General features: G+C 38.0%; 1 protein-coding gene across 29 annotated transcripts in view; it reads left to right on the forward strand.

Moving 5' to 3' along the window:
• Positions 1-21,632, forward strand: part of LOC138329652 (myoneurin-like) — an 81,215-nt gene that overhangs the window by 24,151 nt on the left and 35,432 nt on the right. Inside the window, exons 5-6 of one of the 29 annotated variants that reach the window (XM_069276883.1) lie at positions 3,966-4,330; positions 4,806-4,905. The exons of 12 other annotated variants lie outside the window; for them this stretch is intronic. In XM_069276883.1, the coding sequence (XP_069132984.1) occupies positions 3,966-4,306 (341 nt within the window). In that variant the 3' untranslated portion in view covers positions 4,307-4,330; positions 4,806-4,905. 16 more of the 29 variants (XM_069276873.1, XM_069276886.1, XM_069276891.1 and 13 more) reach the window with 16 other exon arrangements.

The following is a 21,632-nucleotide window of genomic DNA, read 5'->3' on the forward strand; positions in this document are numbered from 1 at the left end:
TGCTTTCAGGCATCACAGCACCAACTGCAGACCTTCCAGCTGGTTTTAGTTGGTTTCCCTATGATACTACCGGCTTTTCTCTCCCTCCCCAACCCCTAAACCCGGGGGTAGGGGAACAAGACAACATGACAGGTTTAGCAGGCCACGGGCTTGCCCATATCCAGGGGCACAAGAAGGCGTGTCACTACTGCGACCTTGTAGGCAATAAGTATCCGTCGGGGTACACGGTCAAATCGTACTACCACTGTACACAGTGTGACGTCCCTCTCTGTCGCTATGGACAAAGTGATTGCTTCATTAAATTCCACGAACTTGTGCAGGCTCATCCAGAAGTTGATCCAAAAAAACTGAACAAGTTCATGAAAGCAAAACTTGCTAATACTTCAATGTCATTTCAAATACCTCTGTAGACAGAATACATCTTTAGGTCAACCAGCGCACAATATATGGGGCCTGAGTTAGCCAATCATATGTTCATGGGTTTCATTTTCTAGCAAAAAAAAAAAAAAAAAAAAAATTATAAACTGGATTTGTTTACTTATGTTTTCACTGCATTTTACAATTCAGTTTGCCTGATAATTCCATATAACTCCTATTTTATATAGGAGAATAAATCACCAGTGCATAGCAGATATATTACTGATCTTCCTTCATTTGTAATGTAGATTCTTATAAAGCACTGACCATGGCAACAGTGCCAATAATCAGAACATGGTTACATCGAAGGAAGTTATTCTCATATACATTACCATTCAATCATAGTTAATATTACAGACAAGATAAAATAGTAATACTTAATCAATTAGGAAAGAAAAAGTTTAATATTTTCAAAGTTTTGTTATATTACATTCACTTATATATTAACATTTTGAAATTTGCTACTGATGTTTTATGTCTGATCAATTTATTCGCTCAACATGATCCTCATGCTTTTGCTTGTCGATAAAGAATCTTTAGTTGTTGAACATTAACATGTTGTGTAAATGATATTTGTTTTCTTCCCTTACATCATAATGTAAATACAGAATAAGTTACCAATAAAAAAGACTATTCTTATTGAAGTATTGTTGATTTTGTAAACATGGCATCATATTACAATGCAAGTCGAGTTCCTCAGAATGTACTCGAAGCAAATGGATGTATCATAAACAGAGCATGGTGAAATATTGTAATGATGAGTGACTAGCCAGTAAAAGTACTAAACCAGGAATCCCAAAGATATGTATCAACTCCATGTATAATGAGAACAGAGATAAAGATACACATATGATACTGATGTTGGTTATGTAGGGTAAAAAAATAGATTAAAAAAAAAGTCGCTACAATCTAACATGGGGTTATTACTTGTTTCAGAACTGGTGCCTGACATTGCTTGTGCCCGTTCAGAGCAACAGTATCCAGGTAGCATGAGTCAGTTGCCTGGTAACAAGGAGAGAGAAAATGACATTTCACATTTATATAGGAGAGGTTTTGGACCACCTTTACGGCAAGATATAAGTAATCCAATTTACTCAATAGATGGTAGTCAATCCGAGTTATCACTCTTTGGAGGAGGTTCTAAAGTAATTAGTGTACCAGAGTCGTATGGAAGTGGTGTGAGGTTTAGTGGTCCATCAGAAATCTCGTCCTTAGCAGGCATTGTGAGACCGGGAGCTGGTATGGCCCAGGCCAAAGAGTCTGAACTTGACTTTGGTCTGTTTGGTGTGAACATGAGCAATGTTATGCAAAACCTGCACCACCACATGATAGCTCCCAACAGTGAAGGAAAGACCCGAACATGTGTCTACTGCAAGATAAAGGGCAACAAAACGGACTGTGGCTGGCACATCAAGTCACGCTATCATTGTAAAATTTGTGAAGTGCCACTTTGTAGTGGGAAAAGAGACTGCTATAATAAGTTTCACCAACTCATGCAAACGGTGCTGATGCCAAACCTCATCTGGGATTTTGATACCAAAAGCTCCTATGACCTTTCAAATTTCCCAAACCTGACTGACTGAACTTAACTTTAAATATAACAGTTTCAAGGTATCAGGATCCATTTCCTGTGTAGTGTATGGTGTGGTTTTTGTTTAGAACACGAAATCTTTTGAACATTTTGTATGATTATATCTTCTGTTGTTATGGTTATTTGGTGTTGGTTGACTGAGGTACATAAAGGGAAATAAACAAAATCAGTTGGTAATTTATCTTCTTTCCCTTTCAGGGCCTCTGTCTTTTTGGCCCGGTGCTGGTGATGAGCTCTCGGAGAGTAAATTGTCATTCATAAGTCCTCGGATAAACATGCTGTACGTCACCGATAGCGGCCCTCACCGCCTTGTCCCCACTGTGGGCAGTAAGCTGAAAACCTGTGGTCTTTGTCACATGAATCAGATAAAGTCTAAGTTAGGATGGCGGATACAGTGTCGATTCCAGTGTGATGTGTGTGGCGTTCCCCTCTGTAAGGGGCGACGGAACTGTTTTATTGATTACCACAACATCATGTTTGGAAAGTCTACAAGCCACAGAGATTCTTCTTCGACGACACCAACACCAAATGATGGTGCCGGTCTACATAGTTCATCTCTGAGCCTTCTCCCTTCCACCATTGAATCGTTAGAATTGTCTACAAATTTGATGCCAACATCGTCTTCAGGTTACCCGGCAATCACATCGCTGATTCAGTCAGACAATCTAATGGCACAGTCTGTAGGCCACCAGCATCCTGTGTCCTCCCATGATCCCAGGTTCAATATGGAGTCGACATACAGGGGGGATTCTAGTGACAAATTTAAAATGGTGCCGAGAGACGGATTCTAGTGACCATTAGATTATAATCAAAGTATAAAAAAGGGACATGCAGACCTTTAAAATTAGTGTTGATAAACATATTGTTACAAAGATGAGGGCTTTAGAGATTTCTTTGCTGTATGGCTAAATAGTGTTCACGCAAAAAATAGACATATATAAGGCTAAATATGATATTGAAGGAAGAACGTGAAATTTATATCCCTAACAAAATTACTGTACGTGGTGAGATTGATTGCCACAGCTATACTATTCACATTGACAAGTACCAAGCTTGAAGAAGAAGAAAGTTGAAATATTTCAACAGTATTATGTGTACAGACTTGTTTATATAATATACACCGTTAAAAAGGATGTTGTGACATGTTGGTTATTAAGTGTATAGGCTACACTATACATATTGAGATTTCCTAGTCGCTATAAAGCTGTATTATTCATGTTTTTTTACAACATGTTTAGTGACAACGATGTGTATAAATATGAAATTTATGGAGATTTTCATACTGATATTCAATTTAAAATGTCAAATATAGGCTTTAGATACGGCATTATTAATGAGTTTCTAGAAATTACATTTCAATCATTTATGTGGCGATAGCTTTGCATTAAAGTATGCTTCAAAAAAAAAAATATTTCATTATATCTTTGTAAATACACTTTAAACACACCAAAATGAGGATATCTGTGATGAACATGAATTAATAATAGAAGGGTTGAATAAAATACAGAATGATGTTGGTTTCTGTCAACACATATCAGAAGGGGAGTTAGAGATATATAACATCTGTATAAATGTGGGCATATTGGTGAGGAAGCAAATCCTGTCCTATCCATGGTAGATATGTAGAAATACTGGTTCTAATACGGATTCATTATCCCTCATTTGCTTTATATATTGTCATTAGATCACCGATGTCGATGATGAAATAAGTGTCTGAACTTTGATTCTATTGAAGGCGAACTTGAACTGTATTCCAGTTGTCCTCAATGTCCCATTTGAACATTCATTATGCATGGTGATTGCAGATTCTATCCATGTCACCTTTAAATGGGAGGAAAAAAACCAGATATTAAACTCCTACCATACTAATTTATGAAAGTGTTTTTCAGAGGTAAAGTTAAAATGTAGATTTGTGTGGATGAATGAGAAGCTATAACAAGTTTTTATCTGATTTCAGGCCAGGACTGGCCAGGATACCGTGAGAATCTATCTGACCTTGAGCCCTGTTACGTGGGCCAATCCAAGTTCTCTATGACTGGACTAGCAGGTCACAGACTAGTACCAACCCCGCTAAATAAACTCAAGAAATGTGCATACTGTCAATTCCATAAGGTGAAGACTAAATCTGGCTGGCAGGTCGCTACGCGGCACCAGTGTCAGATATGTCATGTGCCACTTTGTCTCGGCAAGAGAATGTGCTTTCAGGAGTTCCATACTATTCTCTTTACACAACAGGATCACCCCATATTGCGGAAAGCTTGGCGTCATCAGCAAGCTCATCTTAACCAGACATTTTAACTCTGACCTCAGTTTGTCTTCAAGGTAGATAATTTGTCTAGTGACAGGTGAAGCAGTGGTTTCTCCAGCTGTTTCAGATTGTTGTGTTTGTTACGAAACAGTTTGATTGAAAATGTTTGAGTTATTTCATTTCTTTGATGAGAAACGAGATCCTTTCTCCAAAAGTTCTTCATACCTAACACCTCTGTTGCCATGGCTGGGAGGAAGATGTTGTCATGGCTACGTCATACCTCTGGTTGTAAAGTTTGGGGGTTGAAAAATTCATCATATGCATGCTCAGTCTAGGGGTGTTTGGTATAAAATAAGACCAAGTAATGTTCCCATTATTATTCCATGGATCATAGTCTGAATAAAGACATTACAAAGATATAACCAAATTAGTGTTGTGAATTTTGTGCCTCTGACTGCATGCATGAGGGCAGGGAACATAAATGTTGTATAGGGGGTTTCTTCAGCCCATGAACCTAACAGCTGACAAATCTCTTGTTTCTGATTTCAGACAGAGGTTCTGTCCCGAGCTGGAGAACACAATATACCTATGTAGATCCAGGATATAGCTACACCGACACCTCCAATTATACGCTGCAGGGAGGGGGAGGGGCGTCATCAGGGGTGGGTGGTGACCAAGATAACGGGGCTCCTATTGGCCACGTACTTATACCAACAGAGGAAAACAAACTAAAGAACTGTGTGTTTTGCAAGTTTCATAAAGTGAAAACAAAATCAGGCTGGAAGGTTCACACGAGACACAGATGTTCAGTGTGCGATGTTGCTCTGTGTAAAGGCTCTCGAGGATGCTTCCGCCTATATCACGATTTCCTATCTGGACATCTCAACAAAATTATGCAGGATTACAACCCAGACACAAAATACCAGATTTAAATGTGTAAAAGAAACGACTATGTAATTGGTGGCAGCACAATGTTTTGTACAAACATTTGAGATAGCAGTTGTACAGGTTTGTCTTGGCTGCAGACAATGTCTTGTATATAACATTTGAGATCGTAGTTGCATAGGTTTGTCTTGGCTTCTGTGGGTAAATTTGTCTTTCTTTCTTCTTTCAGACTTTGGAATCCCACAGGGCTATATGTTTCCATTCAATGTATCTACACAGGAGAGTTATCCCCCTTTGCATGCCTACAGTCGAAAGCTACCTGGGGCGCCACGAAGGGTTTCTCTTACTCCAAAAAACGTGGTTGGGGATAGCTCCCTGAGACATAGACTTGTGGCCACAGAAAATAATAAACTTAAAAACTGTTTGTATTGTCAGTACCATAAGGTTACAACCAAGTCGGGCTGGCGTGTCTCGACACGACATAAATGTGAAGTGTGCGACGTGGCACTGTGTAAGGGTCGGAGGTGTTTTGAGCTTTATCACAACACTGTGTTTCAGGCACCGGTATCTGAGGGTATTACCACCAATACACAGCCTGATATAAGTAATACACAGGATGATAAAGACTATTCTGTACCACTGGTTTAGTGGTCTTGTGACATCTCGTGAGTTCTGAAATTTTAAATAACACTATACAAAAACAAGCACACTGATCTTGGTTTCTGAAGGCCTCCTACAGTATGCATAGTAAATTATCATTGATCTCGTTCCATCATTTTTATGACCTCCCTTTATCATTCTCATAACCTCTCCAGCATTCTTAGGCCATCCCAGGACATGCATGACCGCAGGCAACATTTTACCTCTGGTATTGTTTAATTGTTTGTGATATATCAATACTGACACACTTCTCCAGCAATCTTAACACTGTGTGATTAACATGTATTGATGAGAAAAGGTGTTGGAAAACAATATTTTTTTTTTTATTCATAACAAAGATTCATCAATAGGAATTATCAATAATACTTTTTGAACTACTATCAGGACAAAAGTAAAATCAGAGGTTAGTGTGAAGCTTGGCTGGGATCAATGAAATAGTTCTTATTTAAGTAGATCTTTCATTTTGTATGTTTCAAGATTCAGCTGTTATTGTAATCTTGTGAAAAAATTGACTCGGTTGCCTATTTGAATACTTAAAAAATTTGATATGTCCAGGATATAAGAGCCTCAAATACATAACTCTTCATTGGACGCACTATTTACTGATTTTGATTGCATTTATGTAAAAAAGAATATTAAAGGTTATTTGTCATTACTATGTACTCTTCATGTCATTTGGTTTCACTGATTCATGTTGACAGAGTTGTAAACAGTCCCATGGAGGCTGTGTTACTATTCTGTTACTGTGTTCACTTAGATTTTGTGTTTCAATTGTACTCTTAATTTTCATCAAGGAAGGCAGAAATAAATTATGATGCAGAAATATTTGTCTTGGTTGTTATTCAAACTTCAGGTGTGGCAGAATGACGGATTAACACCATCAACATCAGTTAGAATTTCCAATAAGCATCGACAACTTGCTTTTAAAGACTTGCTAACTCTGCCTGATTACTAGCTCACCTGGTTCGAAGGAAGACTTCTTCTCTGAAACTAAGCATTGGATAGCACTTATATTGTAATGCTAGCATCCGTATGGGACTAGTATTCAAAATTATACAAATGATAGGCTCATCCACTGGGGGCCTGAGGGGCGGCCCAAAGGGTCAGTTTGGCTGTTTTCATATAAACGACTTCTCTGAAACTAAGCATTGGATAACGCTCATATTGCAATAGTAGCATCCTGATGGGGTGGGAATTCAAAATTGTATTAAAAACATTTGAGCTCATCCCCCCCCACCGCCCCCGGGGGTCTGAGGGACAGGGCCAAAAGGGGTAAATCTGCTGACTTCCATATAAACCAATTCTTCTCTGAAACTTGGCATTGAATAACATTCAATAGTCATATGGTATATGATTGATAACATTATTGTAATTTTTTCTGATGATTACTCCAAAAAACAACAACATTATTTTGATGTCTGTGGAATTGAGGTTACACTAATTTAAGCATAAGAATTAAGTATTAAGTCTATTTTAGAGTTAAGTTAGAATCAACAGAAAACAGGGTGAAGAGTTTTGATTTTGGACATTGCAAACTTGGAAAAAAATCATTTGTAGTTATTGGTGTATGCTGTAGTTTGAGTCTAGATTTTCCCTGTAGTTTGTGTCTAATCTGCAGCCTTATCATTCCTTGTCCTTTCCCATATTTTCCAGAACCACATTGGAAAGGTGAAGAAAGATTTGGAATGAACATGGTTACAGCAACATGGACTAGTGGTCAGCCTACTGGACAGTCCAGTGATCCTGTGATACATAGAGCAGTCAAAAACGAGGGCTATAAACTCAAATCGTGTGTGTTGTGTCAGGCTAATAGGACCAAGACTAAAGCGGGGTGGCGGGTATATGCTCGCTTTCAGTGCGAGATTTGTGGTGTTGCCCTCTGTACAACACCTGAACGTAACTGTTTCAAGAAATACCATAACCTTCATCTTATGGCTGAGAATTATCGTATGCAGGGTAACTTCAGCTACAGTGGGGACACTTCCTCATTGATGAATGTTCCCGAATTGACTGATTCGGCCAGAACATTAATTAGATCTGAAGGAGGGGCTGGATACTTCAGTAGGGAGACATGGCCACAACCCCCTCCTGCTCCTTGATATCCAAGTTTGTTGTGTTGTCAGCCATTAATACACTTGTCCTTATAGTTAGGACATGGTACGCAAAACGTTTACCACTTGATGTGGGGTAACATCTGCATGACTACTACGTTCCGTAGGTTACGGTGTGATGTGTCTTCTATAAGTGGGATCGATTTTGAGAATAAATTTGCATACCTTAGCCACTAACAAAAGAGTAAATTTTACGTGGTTGCCCAACTAAGGCTGTACTTTTCTGTTTTCAGACCCTGGCTTTCTTCCTATGGTATCATCAGGGGTCAAGGTCAGCTCTCAGTATCCGTATGTTGGTGTTGCGTACGACACAGTGCTGAGACACGTTCCTCAGCATTACGAGGGTAACAAACAAAAGTTGTGTGTGCAGTGTCTACAGAACTGTACACGGACCAAGTCTGGCTGGCATGTGTACACCAGGTTCTTCTGCAGGGCGTGTCTTGTCCCCCTGTGTCGAGGACCGCCGCGCCACTGTTTTGCCGTGTACCACACCTGTCTGACCTCTGGTATGGCTCCCAGTGTAGGGCAGGGCATGGTGCCTAGTCGGGAGCAGGGTACAGTGTCTAGTGTAGGACCACCTGTGGTGCTTGGTATTGGCCGAGATATCGGTTCAGGTCAAGGTCAGGTAGCACATGGTGTTGGCCGTGGTGTCTCGGGCCATGGACAGACTGTGACGCATACAGGAGGCCAAGATGTCCTTGGCCACGGTCAGGCTTTGACACAGGCCAGAGAAGGAGATGTTACTGTTACAGTGCCAAGTGTTTATCTCTAGTCCTGTAAACAGAATTAATTAACATTTATAAAATGTTTACTTATGGCCTGACCTTTAACACGAATTCAAGGACATTCAGAAACTGACTTGATGATGACCGAGTGTTATTTAGCGCTGTGAGAGATAAACAATATTGTGTTCATTATGTACAAATACATGTTAATACTAGGAATATTTATAAGTGCATTATACCTGTCTTATAATTTAAGAAGTTTAATATATATGTTCTAATTTAGTGTATCAGTGTCTAAACAAAAATTAAGACTCTTAAAAGTAATAGGTGCATAAGTACTGACTTACAATGCTGAAGCTTAGATGTTGCCATGGTTCTTTGTAAAGCTGGGCTGATGTGCTGATTATGTATGCAGGTTTAATTTGTGTTTAAGTTCAATAAAAATGAAGAAAGCCTTTTTTCTGTCTAAGTTTTATTTGATGATCTTGAAGGGAGATACTTGTATACAAAAACACACCTTTGACAATAAGATAATCCTTGACATCTTAACAGACAACATCAAAACAGCTGGGTTTCATATTTTTGATTGTAAAATGATTTTGAGATTTTGTTTTGGTTTTGCAAATTGTTGCAAAATTTATAGAACTTGGGGTAACATATTCAATATTTTGGGTATTATCGTGTTCTGGTGTCTGACCCTGGTTTTCCTCTTCCTGTTTCAGTACATTTTGGACCTTATGCGGCTTTGAGGCATTTCTATGACAGTGTTGAGGGTTCTCGGCATAAGCCAGTCAAAAATGATGGTTATAAACAGAAGAGATGTGTGTATTGTCAGTCAAAACGTGTCCGCACCAAGTCGGGCTGGAGTGCATTCTCGCGATATCACTGCTCCATGTGTAATGCTGTCCTCTGCACTGGAGAACGAAATTGCTTTGTCAACTACCATAATCTTCTGTTTGGTTCAGGAAGCTTTGTCTCCCAATCTGAGGTCACAGGAATGTCAAATATTCTGCAGCACAACTACGATGAACCCCCGTCCGGGCCTAATAACTGAAATGTAGGAAAGGCGGATCAGTCATACAAAACTCAACTTTGATATTTGTAGTTTTGTGATAGAACTCGGCTTTATATATATATATGTGATGAAATCTAGTCAAAGATAAGGAAAGCTAAGAAATGTAAACAAAATTTTTCCTGAGCAAGAAAATCTATCAAAAATATATGCTGACTTGTAGTCATCCTTTCAGGTGCACCACCTGTACTGCTATGGTATATACATTCTAGAGCTGTTATAAGTTGTCCTGTGGGATGGAATAGTATAAATATAAAACAATTTAGATCTATGATAAGTTCCCAGTGAGGTGAGGCTGTACATTCTGTGGAGATGTATCATTTGGTCTGTGAGATGAGATAAGATGAGGCTGTACATTCTGTGGAGATGTATCATTTGGTCTGTGAGATGAGATAAGGTGAGGCTGTACATTCTGTGGAGATATAGCATTTGGTCTGTGAGGTGAGATAAGGTGAGGCTGTACATTCTGTGGAGATATAGCATTTGGTCTGTGAGGTGAGATAGGTGAGGCTGTACATTCTGTGGAGATATAGCATTTGGTCTGTGAGATGAGATAAGATGAGGCTGTACATTATATGGAGATATAGCATTTGGTCTGTGAGGTGAGATAAGGTGAGGCTGTACATTCTGTGGAGATATAGCATTTGGTCTGTGAAGTGAGATAAGGTGAGGCTGTACATTCTGTGGAGATGTAGCATTTGGTCTGTAAGGTGAGATGATGACTTGCTTTATTTGTTAGCATCTTGGTAATATGCCTAACCCCTGCATGACAGTGCATGGTAGCACATGATGCTTAACACTTGCATGGTAGTCCGGTGGAAACTCATGGCCTCCTGTTCTTTACTCTTTCAGTGAAGTGGCCGCGGGCGCCCGGGCCGCTGGCCTACCGATGTGAGGTGTCCCCACGGCGTCCTGCCTGGAACATAGAACTCCTGTGTAATGGGATTGTCCACCGCTCTGTGAGGCGTGCTAACAACAAACGAGCTCAATGTTACTACTGCAGGAAAAACAAGCTTAAAACCAAGTCTGGCTGGGTCGTGTTCACCAGAATGGAGTGTTCTGAATGTGGAGTGCCCCTCTGTATTGGCAACAAATCTGATAGAAATTGTTTTGAGTTATTCCACTCTAGTTCAGGCTCTGGGGTTTCCAGTGCTGAGGTGAGCTCTTGTCCGTCACCTGATGACATGCACATGGGATGGAAGTTCCACGAAATGTCTTTTCAGGGTGACAGAGCTTCAAGTGCCAGTCAGAGTTTTGCTTCCACTAAATACCTGGGAATGCACCAAGTAGTCCAGGGCAATCAGGGTTTATCTCTTATGCCCCAGCAAAGTGGTCCCATGTCTAGTGTCCCGGGGTTAACTTTGGTACCCAAACACAATAGCCCCACATCTGGTGCTTCAGGGTTAGCTCTGGTGACCCAACATAGTGGCCCCACATCTGGTGATCAAAATCAGAAAGTTGATGTCAAGGACATTCCTCCCATCTTCTGTGATGACTAGTAAAAACAAAATGTATCTTCTTGACATCTTCATCTTTGACATTCGTTGAAGAATTGTTTTCTTGAAGTGTTTGATTCATTGCTTAGATGGGCAATGATAAGTGAAGTTATTGCTGTTTATGTATAGAAATGATGTATATAGTGCCAAAATTACTGTTCAAACCAACATATGAAGATTCAATGTAATGAACTTGAAGACTTCTGCATAAGTTGATATTAACCTTATCGAGTGATAATGCATGATCATAGTTGAATAAGTGTTGTCTTTTATGACTTCTAGGGGTTTGCTCATTTTACATTATATTGTATTATAACATTTATGATACATTGCTATAAATGAAATAGTTTTGCTGATGCTCATGTGTAGTATTTTAATGTATAATATTTGAAAAAGTGTTTTACTGGTGCAGTAAGAATTGTAGTGCTTTTAATTTGAGGTTAGGTGGGGGGAGGAGATGTGATACTGATTGAAAGTTTAAATTTTATATGATACATCACATCTTTTTCATCTGTAAACCTGCTGGTACATTGTTTTCTGTTCAGTAAATTTAGATATCATATGCCACTAGGTTTTCTTTTGTGCTAAAATACCAAACACTAGAAATCGTTTATACTCAACACTCAAAACAGGGCTTTTTGTACATAAAATTTCACACATCATGTTAATTACTGTAGCTACACCCATAATTCAGAGTTGATGAATGACAGAGCTCTTAGCAACATTAATACAACTTAAGCCTAACTTAGGAATTGTTACAACACCAGACACATTTTTTTTTTAACCACAAGTTTTTGTCCAACATTTATACTCCAAACTTTGTTCTGTTGATTTTTTCTGTTGCTGTTTCATGAGTTGAGTTTTGTTGGTTTCTGTTCCTGGTTCCTGATTTACTCTCAGGCTGCTGTTGCCATGGTGAACCTTGATCTTTAGTTGTAGGCAGCTATCCTAGGACAGAACCAGTCATCAGGATGGCGCCAGTCAATCGTCAGTGGGGTTTCCAATCCTCGTATGGCGGGGTCCTACACGACGGAGTCCTTCACGAGATCATTAGAAATGATTGTCGTACCAAACAAGCCTGTCTGTATTGTAAGATGATGAAGCTAACGACCAAGTCTAACCATGCTGTGTCCACCAGAATGATGTGTTCAGTCTGTAAGATTCCTCTGTGTATTGGCACCAAGACGGGTCGCTACTGCTTCCAGATGTATCACAAATACATGAAGTGGTTCCCTGATCAGTTCTGGCATATGGCCTCTGGAAATCGGGTTTTGACTTTCCACCAGGCGAAACCGAAACAGTAACATTAGGAGTTGACAGAGAACTCTGGTGTTGTGGTTTTGACTTGTTCCGCTTGCTCAGCATCAGAATTAAGTGTTAGGACTTCATTGTCATGTGTTTTATTTCATTGGCATGAGTTCGTATGGTCATGAAATATACAAGAAGTTAATGTTTGGTTTTGTTGTTCATGAAATAGTTGAATATAGTCTTTAAGTGTTACAGTGTATGCATTGAGTACATTTTATATAGATATGTTTCTGAAAACTACTTTTGTTCTGTTTAAATGCAAAATTCTGTTTACCTAGATAGTTCTATTATAGAATCTAGGTCCATGATATGCTTACTGTTACTGACTTGAATGTGAGAGAGTTGATGACTGACTTAATTTGTTGTATTTGAGTTGGTTACTTACAAATTTTGTTAGGAACTTCCACACAGATAACTGTACATGTCCTTGTCCCATGTTTTAGCTTGTTCATCATATATACTCTGTAGACGTAGTTAACATATAATCATTCTTGTATATGAGTTAATTCATGTTGGAATCAATTAAAATTTCATGTTATTGATCAGTTTTGTTGTCATTTCTTAAGAATGATGAATGTACTGATGTGACAATAGTGTAATAACATTTGGCGGATGATTTAGTAGTTGAGATTTTAGTGGTAAATATATATTGTAAGTTTGAAAGGTCAACTGATTTTGGTGTTGTCTTCTTCTATGTCCATATTTTTTAGGCAACTACATTGCAATATTTGATTATTTGAGTGATGTTTAGGTGGCATGACAATGTTGATTTTGGTGGTAATGAGGTTCTCAAGGTGTTGTTCTTTACCGTTTCAGGCTACTATAATGAGCCTGTACGGAAAGAGCGTCACCAGTCCTGGAGTGTTCAGACTTCATGTGGTGGTCTCGTCCACGAAGCGGTGCGACGGCCACAGAACAAAGTGGCACGGTGTCGATACTGCCGTATAAACAAGTTTACCACCAAATCCGGCTGGGTCGTATTCACCAGAATGGAGTGCTCAATCTGTCGTGTACCGCTCTGTATCGGAAATAAGTCTGACAGAAACTGCTTCCAAATGTACCACCAAGAATTGGGCCACCACCTAGAGAATCGATCTCTTTACTCATTACCACCTGATATACCATAGGATTTCATATAGACTATTTTCAATAATGATAATATGGTAACTGGTCTCTAATTTAACTTTCTGGAGGGTCCTGATGACTTCGATTCTATGTTATCTGAGAGGTCAAACTTTTATACAGTTAGATGTCAGACTAGCTGTTAGACTTATGGCAAAAAACACCAAAAACCAATAAAACATGAAAACCCCATCATTTATACACATTTTAATTAAAGAGGAACAACAAGGGGAGGAAGACATTTACAGGCAGTAAAAATAAAATTTCTATAACCTATTGGCCACCTCATTAGTGATTTTTCCATTGCTTCTTAATACTGGTTTTCTCACCAGAAATTGTTACCTGCTTATCCGATTACCTGCTTTCTGGTTGATATTACTAGTGTTATATCTAGTTGAGCGATACATAAGTGTACATACAAGTCTTGACTGATTCCTAGTCACTAAGTCATATCTAGTTGAGTGGTATTTAAGTGTGTACCATTAAATCATATCTAGTTGAGTGGTAGTAATATTGAGACTGATGTCTTTTTTCCCCTTTCAGACTCCAGCATTGCACCCTTTGGTAGGATATATAGCCAACTTCAGCATGGTGTCGCCGGCCAGACAGGGGAGATCACTCCATCATCTGAACAGCACATCCCCTGTCGTACGCCTGGCAACTCTCTGAAGCGTTGTGTGTTTTGCCAGTTAGGGCAAGTCAAAACCAAGTCTGGCTGGAGCCCTCTCACAAGGTTTCAGTGTGCAAAGTGTGGGGTACCGTTGTGTCTGGGCCAAAGGAGCAGGAAAAACTGCTTTCTTAATTACCACAGGTACATCAGCACCTTGTCTATGCCCAGGGTAATGTCAGACACAAATCAGACATTTTCTTCTCTCACAAGTTTAGCTTTGCCCGAAACAAGGACTCAACATCTGACTGATTCAAGGATGATGCCTCGATCAGATCTGACTACTGGTAGCATACATAGCCAACAGGCTGCAGGTGACATTGCCACTGTGCACCAAATGTCTTTTCAGGAGATCAAAGGAAGTGCCGCTCAGATGCAGAGAGACAGTCCTATTACTAAAGTATCTGTTGATCCCGCTCCTGTAAACCCCATTAGTGTATTTATGAAATATTCCCCCGGTAATGCTGTTAGTCAGAATGTATTCCCTCATCCAGATTTAGCTGAGGATGCTACAGGTCCAAGCCCCTACATGAGTCACATCTTTGGAGATGGCGAGAATCAGTAGAGGGATTATCTTAGAGGTGAAATTAGTGATCAAAGAAATATTCACAATGGAAGTGTTTCCAATATCACTGCGGTAGAGGCATACACACACATTTTAACTGTTCATAATTATGTTGTCTAAATATATAGACAGAATTGTCAGTTGACATGGTAAATATCACAGAGAGGGAAAATACCACATTGACTTGCAAAATGGACACTAGTGAATTGAAAACAATCTGCTATGTGAGGGAAGAGTATGTTGGGTTGTTTGATTTGACTACTGGCAAATTCCTGAATTACAGAAGTCATTTGCACAAATGTGTGTTACCTATTGTGGTGATAAAGTATGTTTGACAGATCCTGTAGATAACTGTTTTCTGAGTACTGACAATCACGTTCATCCATGGATGGTGTATATACATGACAGATACACGCCTGTTGATAATTTGCTTTCTGAGTACTGACAGTCTCCATAAATGACGATCTTGCTCACTTTGTCAAGTTATTATTGAAGGCGTTTTAACAATAAAAGTTTTGTTTAAAAAATGTCCTAAACTTGTGTTTTTGTCCGATTTTAAAGAATGATATAAGATTGAATGGAGAGGATATTGCACACACAAAAAAAAGGGAATATATACAAATGTATATGTGTAAGGAGACGAATGCGAAGAGAGAAAAAAAAAAGAGAAAAAAACGGAAGAAAAACCCCAACCAACATTAGGTTGTAGTCATGTTTATTAGTGTTCAACCTACAGTATGCTCGTACTCAAATTAGAGAGAAAAATCTTACTGCCAAGTCATTTCAATCTTTTATTGAAAGATGCTCCACTGCTGACAAATGGTATTATTCCACTATCAAAAACACGACCAGACGATTTAGTATTTTTCTTCAGTTACATAAGTTACGTACTTTACACCATTACCACCATTGAAAAGTTTGAGCTTCTTATTTTACTTAAAGTTAAAAATATGAAAAATAATTAATTGCATCCGGAAAAATTCCGTGGCACTATATTTTATATGGAATGAAATACTGATTGCGCATGCACCAAAGGCAAAAATTCTTTCATTTTATTTTTTGTGTTAATTAGGCATATATATACACGATTAAACATCAATTATTGTTCAAATGGCGAATATCATTTATGCTCTCTCGGTGGTGGAGCATCTTTAACTGTTATATATAACACTTTGTTTTGTGTAATGGAATTATATTAGTTTATATTAACAACATTACATTATTGTTTATAGTTTACATTTTGTTACAAATTACATTATTGAAATTTATAGTTTACATTTGGGTACAAATTACACCGATTTTCAAATTAAATAATGAAAGTTTATAGTTTCATTTAGTTACAACTTACAAAATGGAAATTTAAAGTTTATATTGATTTACAAATTACACATAATTACATAAGTTTATGTCGAGTTAAAAATTACATAACAGAAATTTAGAGTTTGAAAATGATCAAGTTTGAAGGATATTTCCAATTTTGTTTACACGACACAAAAAGTGAAAAAGGCGCTAAAATAAACATTTGGGTTGTATAACACATTTGACTTGGATAATGGTTAGGATTAGATTATCACTGAATGGGAACTGACTTTGGAAATGGTTAGAATTAGATTATCACTGAATGGGAACTAACTTTGGTAATGGTTAGGATTAGATTATCACTGAATGGGAACTGACTTTGGTAAGGGTTAGGATTAGATTATCACTGAATGGGAACTAACTGTGGTAAGGGTTAGGATTAGATTATCACTGAATGGGAACTGACTTTTGTAATGGTTAGGATTAGATTATCACTGAATGGGAACTGACTTTTGTAATGGTAAGGATTAGATTATCACTGAATGGGAACTGACTTTGGTAAGGGTTAGGATTAGATTATCACTGAATGGGAACTGACTTTGGTAAGGGTTAGGATTAGATTATCACTGAATGGGAACTGACTTTGGTAAGGGTTAGGATTAGATTATCACTGAATGGGAACTGACTTTGGTAATGGTTAGGATTAGATTATCACTGAATGGGAACTGACTTTGGTAAGGGTTAGGATTAGATTATCACTGAATGGGAACTGACTTAAGTAATGGTTAGGATTAGACTAACCCTTACCAAAGTCAGTTCCCATTCAGTGATAATCTAATCCTAACCATTACCAAAGTCAGTTCCCATTCAGTGATAATCTAATCCTAACCCTTACCAAAGTCAGTTCCCATTCAGTGATAATCTAATCCTAACCATTACCAAAGTGGTAAGGGTTAGGATTAGATTATCACTGAATAGGAACTATGGTAATGGTTAGGATTAGATTATCACTGAATGGGAACTGACTTTTGTAATGGTAAGGATTAGATTATCACTGAATGGGAACTGACTTTGGTAATAGTTAGGATTAGATTATCACTGAATGGGAACTATGGTAATGGTTAGGATTAGATTATCACTGAATGGGAACTGACTTTGGTAATGGTTAGGATTAGATTATCACTGAATGGGAACTAACTTTGATAATGGTTAGGATTAGATTATCACTGAATGGGAACTGACTTTGGTAATGGTTAGGATTAGATTATCACTGAATGGGAACTGACTTTGGTAATGGTTAGGATTAGATTATCACTGAATGGGAACTAACTTTGATAATGGTTAGGATTAGATTATCACTGAATGGGAACTGACTTTGGTAATGGTTAGGATTAGATTATCACTGAATGGGAACTTGACTTTGTAATGGTAGGATTAGATTATCACTGAATGGGAACTGGTAATGGTTAGGATTAGATTATCACTGAATGGGAACTAACTTTGGTAATGGTTAGGATTAGATTATCACTGAATGGGAACTGACTTTGGTAATGGTTAGGATTAGATTATCACTGAATGGGAACTGACTTTGGTAATGGTTAGGATTAGATTATCACTGAATGGGAACTAACTTTGGTAATGGTTAGGATTAGATTATCACTGAATGGGAACTACTTTGATAATGGTTAGGTTAGATATTAGACTACTGTAATGGGAATAACTTGATAATGGTGTTAGGATTAGATTATCACTGAATGGGAACTGACTTGGTAATGGTTAGGATTAGATTATACATGAATGGGAATGAATACTTTGTAATGGTTAGGATTAGATTATCACTGAATGGGAACTGACTTTGTAATGGTTAGGATTAGATTATCACTGAATGGGAACTGACTTTGTAATGGTTCAGGAACTGACTTTGTATGTTAGGATTAGATTATCACTGAATGGGAACTGACTTTGGTAATGGTTAGGATTAGATTATCACTGAATGGGAACTGACTTTGGTAATGGTTAGGATTAGATTATCACTGAATGGGAACTGACTTTGATAATGGTTAGGATTAGATTATCACTGAATGGGAACTAACTTTGATAATGGTTAGGATTAGATTATCACTGAATGGGAACTAACTGGTAATGGTTAGGATTAGATTACAGAGAATAGGAACTAATTCTCTGATATACATTCACATAGGGATAAAGACAGAAGAAATACAGATGGAAGTTCAAAGGAAACGGGTAGCGTTATGTCATTGGCCAACTCGCCTGAAAAAACGGACGTGTAAACAATGTGCACAATTGAAACGGAGAAGGGAGCCAAAAACAGGATGTGAGCAGTGTAAAGTGAACCTGTGTTTAGGTTGCTTTAAACCTTATCATAGTAAATTGTTCCCGGAGATGTTCCAGCCAGGCGAGTGTGCTGAATGATGCTTTACCTTGGATATATTGAAAATTGATAAGACATCTCTGCAAGTGCTGGAAATAGTGCTCAATGCTTGAAATCAATCTTTTATTGTGTGTCCACTTGGGTACTCTTAACTTGGTGATAAGTTATGAGATAGTTAAGAGGTGTCCGGTTGGCTACACATTAGGGTTGGTCAGGTTTTAAACACTTAAATAAAATTGAATGTACAGCCCAATTGTCTGTCTATAAAGAACATCAAGGGACGTAGCAAAACTGTCCTCTATATGCAAGTGTCCTTTATATAGATACTGGTTATTAGTTCTTTGTACCAAATGGGGTTGATGAGTGTCCTTTATAGACAGGCATCCTGTATATAATGGTGTTCTCAATAGCAGATTTTACTGTATTTTAGTTTTCGTTAAATTAGGGACAATTATATAATTAGTGTTCGTTAAAAAATATTAAGTGTCAGAGGGACAAGTCAATAATGCACAGTTAAGTACACAACTAAATTATTGTATGTTGCTTTAAGAATATAAGGATAGAGGTCTGCGATTGTATAAAGGGAAGTATTGCAGCAATACAATGGTAATGGTTACGATTTTCCTCAAAGACATAATTTCAATTTTGTGTAAATGTTGACAACACACAGACCTGTTATTTTATGGCATAACAACATATTGTTAAATACCATTAAGCTGTACAAGTGTCCGTAGTTGTAAAGCTTGGTCTTACAGGTATGTTTTTGCTCGTTACAGGTAGGTTGACACCGTTAAGTCAGCGTCAGGTGCCTGTTCAACAGAATAAAGCCACACCAGAGTTTGGGGAACACACACTAGAACGTATTGAGAACAACAAAAAGATTCGCTGTGCTTTCTGTCAAGCAAATAAAAACACGACTAAATCCGGATGGGACCTGTTCACTAAGTTCAGGTGTTCTAAATGTATGGTCCCTCTTTGTACCCTTGTCTTGGGTGGCAAGAGAAACAAAAGGAATTGTTTTGATATTTATCACAGACAATTACTAGGCCTGCCAATGGTAACAACACAGCCATGGCAACCGCGGATTGGGCCTCGGTAATGGAAATGAGACACAGTTCAGAGATATTCTTTATGTATAGTGGAATTTTCAACTTACAGAAATGTTTCCAGAAAACAACCAGTTTTCTATTCAACCATCTCAACTTTGGGTCGGTGATGCTTTTTGAAGTTTTGAAAACGACTACATATATCTTGGCATTGGAATGAAACTCATCATTAATACGTTCAGTTTCCTTTGCATTTTAACGAATGATAATCAATATTGCTACAAGGTTTTGAAGTGACGATTAATAGTTTCAGTAATAGTTTTTGATGTTCGAGTGTTGCTACCCTGTTAGTTTTCGATATTCTAGTGTTGCGACCCTGCTAGTTTTTTTTGATATTCTAGTGTTGCGGCCCTGGTTTCTGGTAACCCACTCTGAATTGATATTGATTTTGTAAGCGTGGTGAGGACTCCAGCGGAATATTGATCTGATGGCATTAGTGGAACACAGCCAAGTATTCTAGTGATGATTCATAGCCTTGTGACTACAGGTGAATACTTTAAACCTGGCAAGTTTATGCTTGTGTATAAATATCACCTCAGCTGTTCAGGTGTATAGATTGAATACATAACTAATTTGGTAGTTTGAATTCAGTCGTACTTGTAACACCTGATAAACATCCATCAACATAAAGTTACACTGATCATTGATACTAAGCAAACCTGACGCTAGCTCGGTTCTGTTACAGCAAACTGAATACGATAAATGTACCTGATACCGGCCTGTTACTTGGTCTATTTCAGCTCTATTGGACATTAAGATATTGTCTGGTATACTGTTCTGGTTACATAATTGTGCTCGGTGTGTTGAAGGTCAATGACTGTCTGTAGTATGTTCAATGCGGATGAATATTAACAGGTGTTTTTTTGGTTCTTTTCAGGTAGAGAGATGGTCTTAGGTCAGTTCTCCCATCTTCATCAATCAATGCATATAGATGCACATCCAGATTTTGGGGAACACACTATCATACGAACTGAAGGCAACAAAAACATACGATGTGTTCTATGTCAAGCCAATAAAAGTACCACAAAATCAGGCTGGGACTCATTCACAAAGTTCAAATGTTCTAAATGTCAGGTTCCTTTATGTACAACCATATATGGAGGTAGGAAGAGAAAGAACTGTTTTGATATTTACCACAAACAATTGATGGGCATGCCTCAGATGACTGTAGTGGCCCAGCAACCATGGCAACAGTCGCTGCCTTGGCAACAAGATCCTGCGATCATGGAGGCATCATCACCACATGGGCTGTATGATGTTAAAAGTCTTATCCCAAAACAGTGAAAAGAAACACTCCACGAGAGTAAAGATGGCTTATTTGTGTACATAGGTAGACTTTCTGTTTACTAAATGTAATTAGTATGTTTTGTCAAAACAACCCTCCTAAGAATATGGTGGATGTTGTGCACCTGTTTGATTATGTCAGATAAGTTCTTATGGTCTCTTTTCCATGCATGACTTGATGAAACATTACGGATGGGATTGAACTAAAGAAAATAATAATGGAAGCAAATTGAAGTTGGAAATTGCATTCCGACTTTGTAAAAATGTTGATTGAATTGTTTAGTAAAGAAGTATATTTTGCACTAAGCTTTGAAGCAAGCGTCAACCAAATTGCCAGTAACGTTTATAAATGAAGTGTATTTTGCACTGAGCTAAGGTAGCGTCAACCAAATGTTACAGTATCGGTTCTCTAATTAGTTAATACTTATCTTAAAATCGCTAGTGCTTTGTTTATTTTAATTATATATCAAAAGAATGAAAATAGATATTACTAAAGTAGTGGTTACATTTATATTTATCTTTATGGTTGTGCTTAAAACATGTTCTAAGGGGCATAACTTCTACAGGTTTAGTGGATGTGAAAATATTTCTAAGGGATACAACTTTTGTTGGCTTGTACATAAAGAGGAGGATCGAAAAATCTGCTGTGATAATAGACAAAACACTGGAGAACCATTTATTCTT

This window comes from Argopecten irradians, chromosome 8, assembly GCF_041381155.1.
Source record: "Argopecten irradians isolate NY chromosome 8, Ai_NY, whole genome shotgun sequence".
NCBI lineage: Eukaryota > Metazoa > Mollusca > Bivalvia > Pectinida > Pectinidae > Argopecten > Argopecten irradians.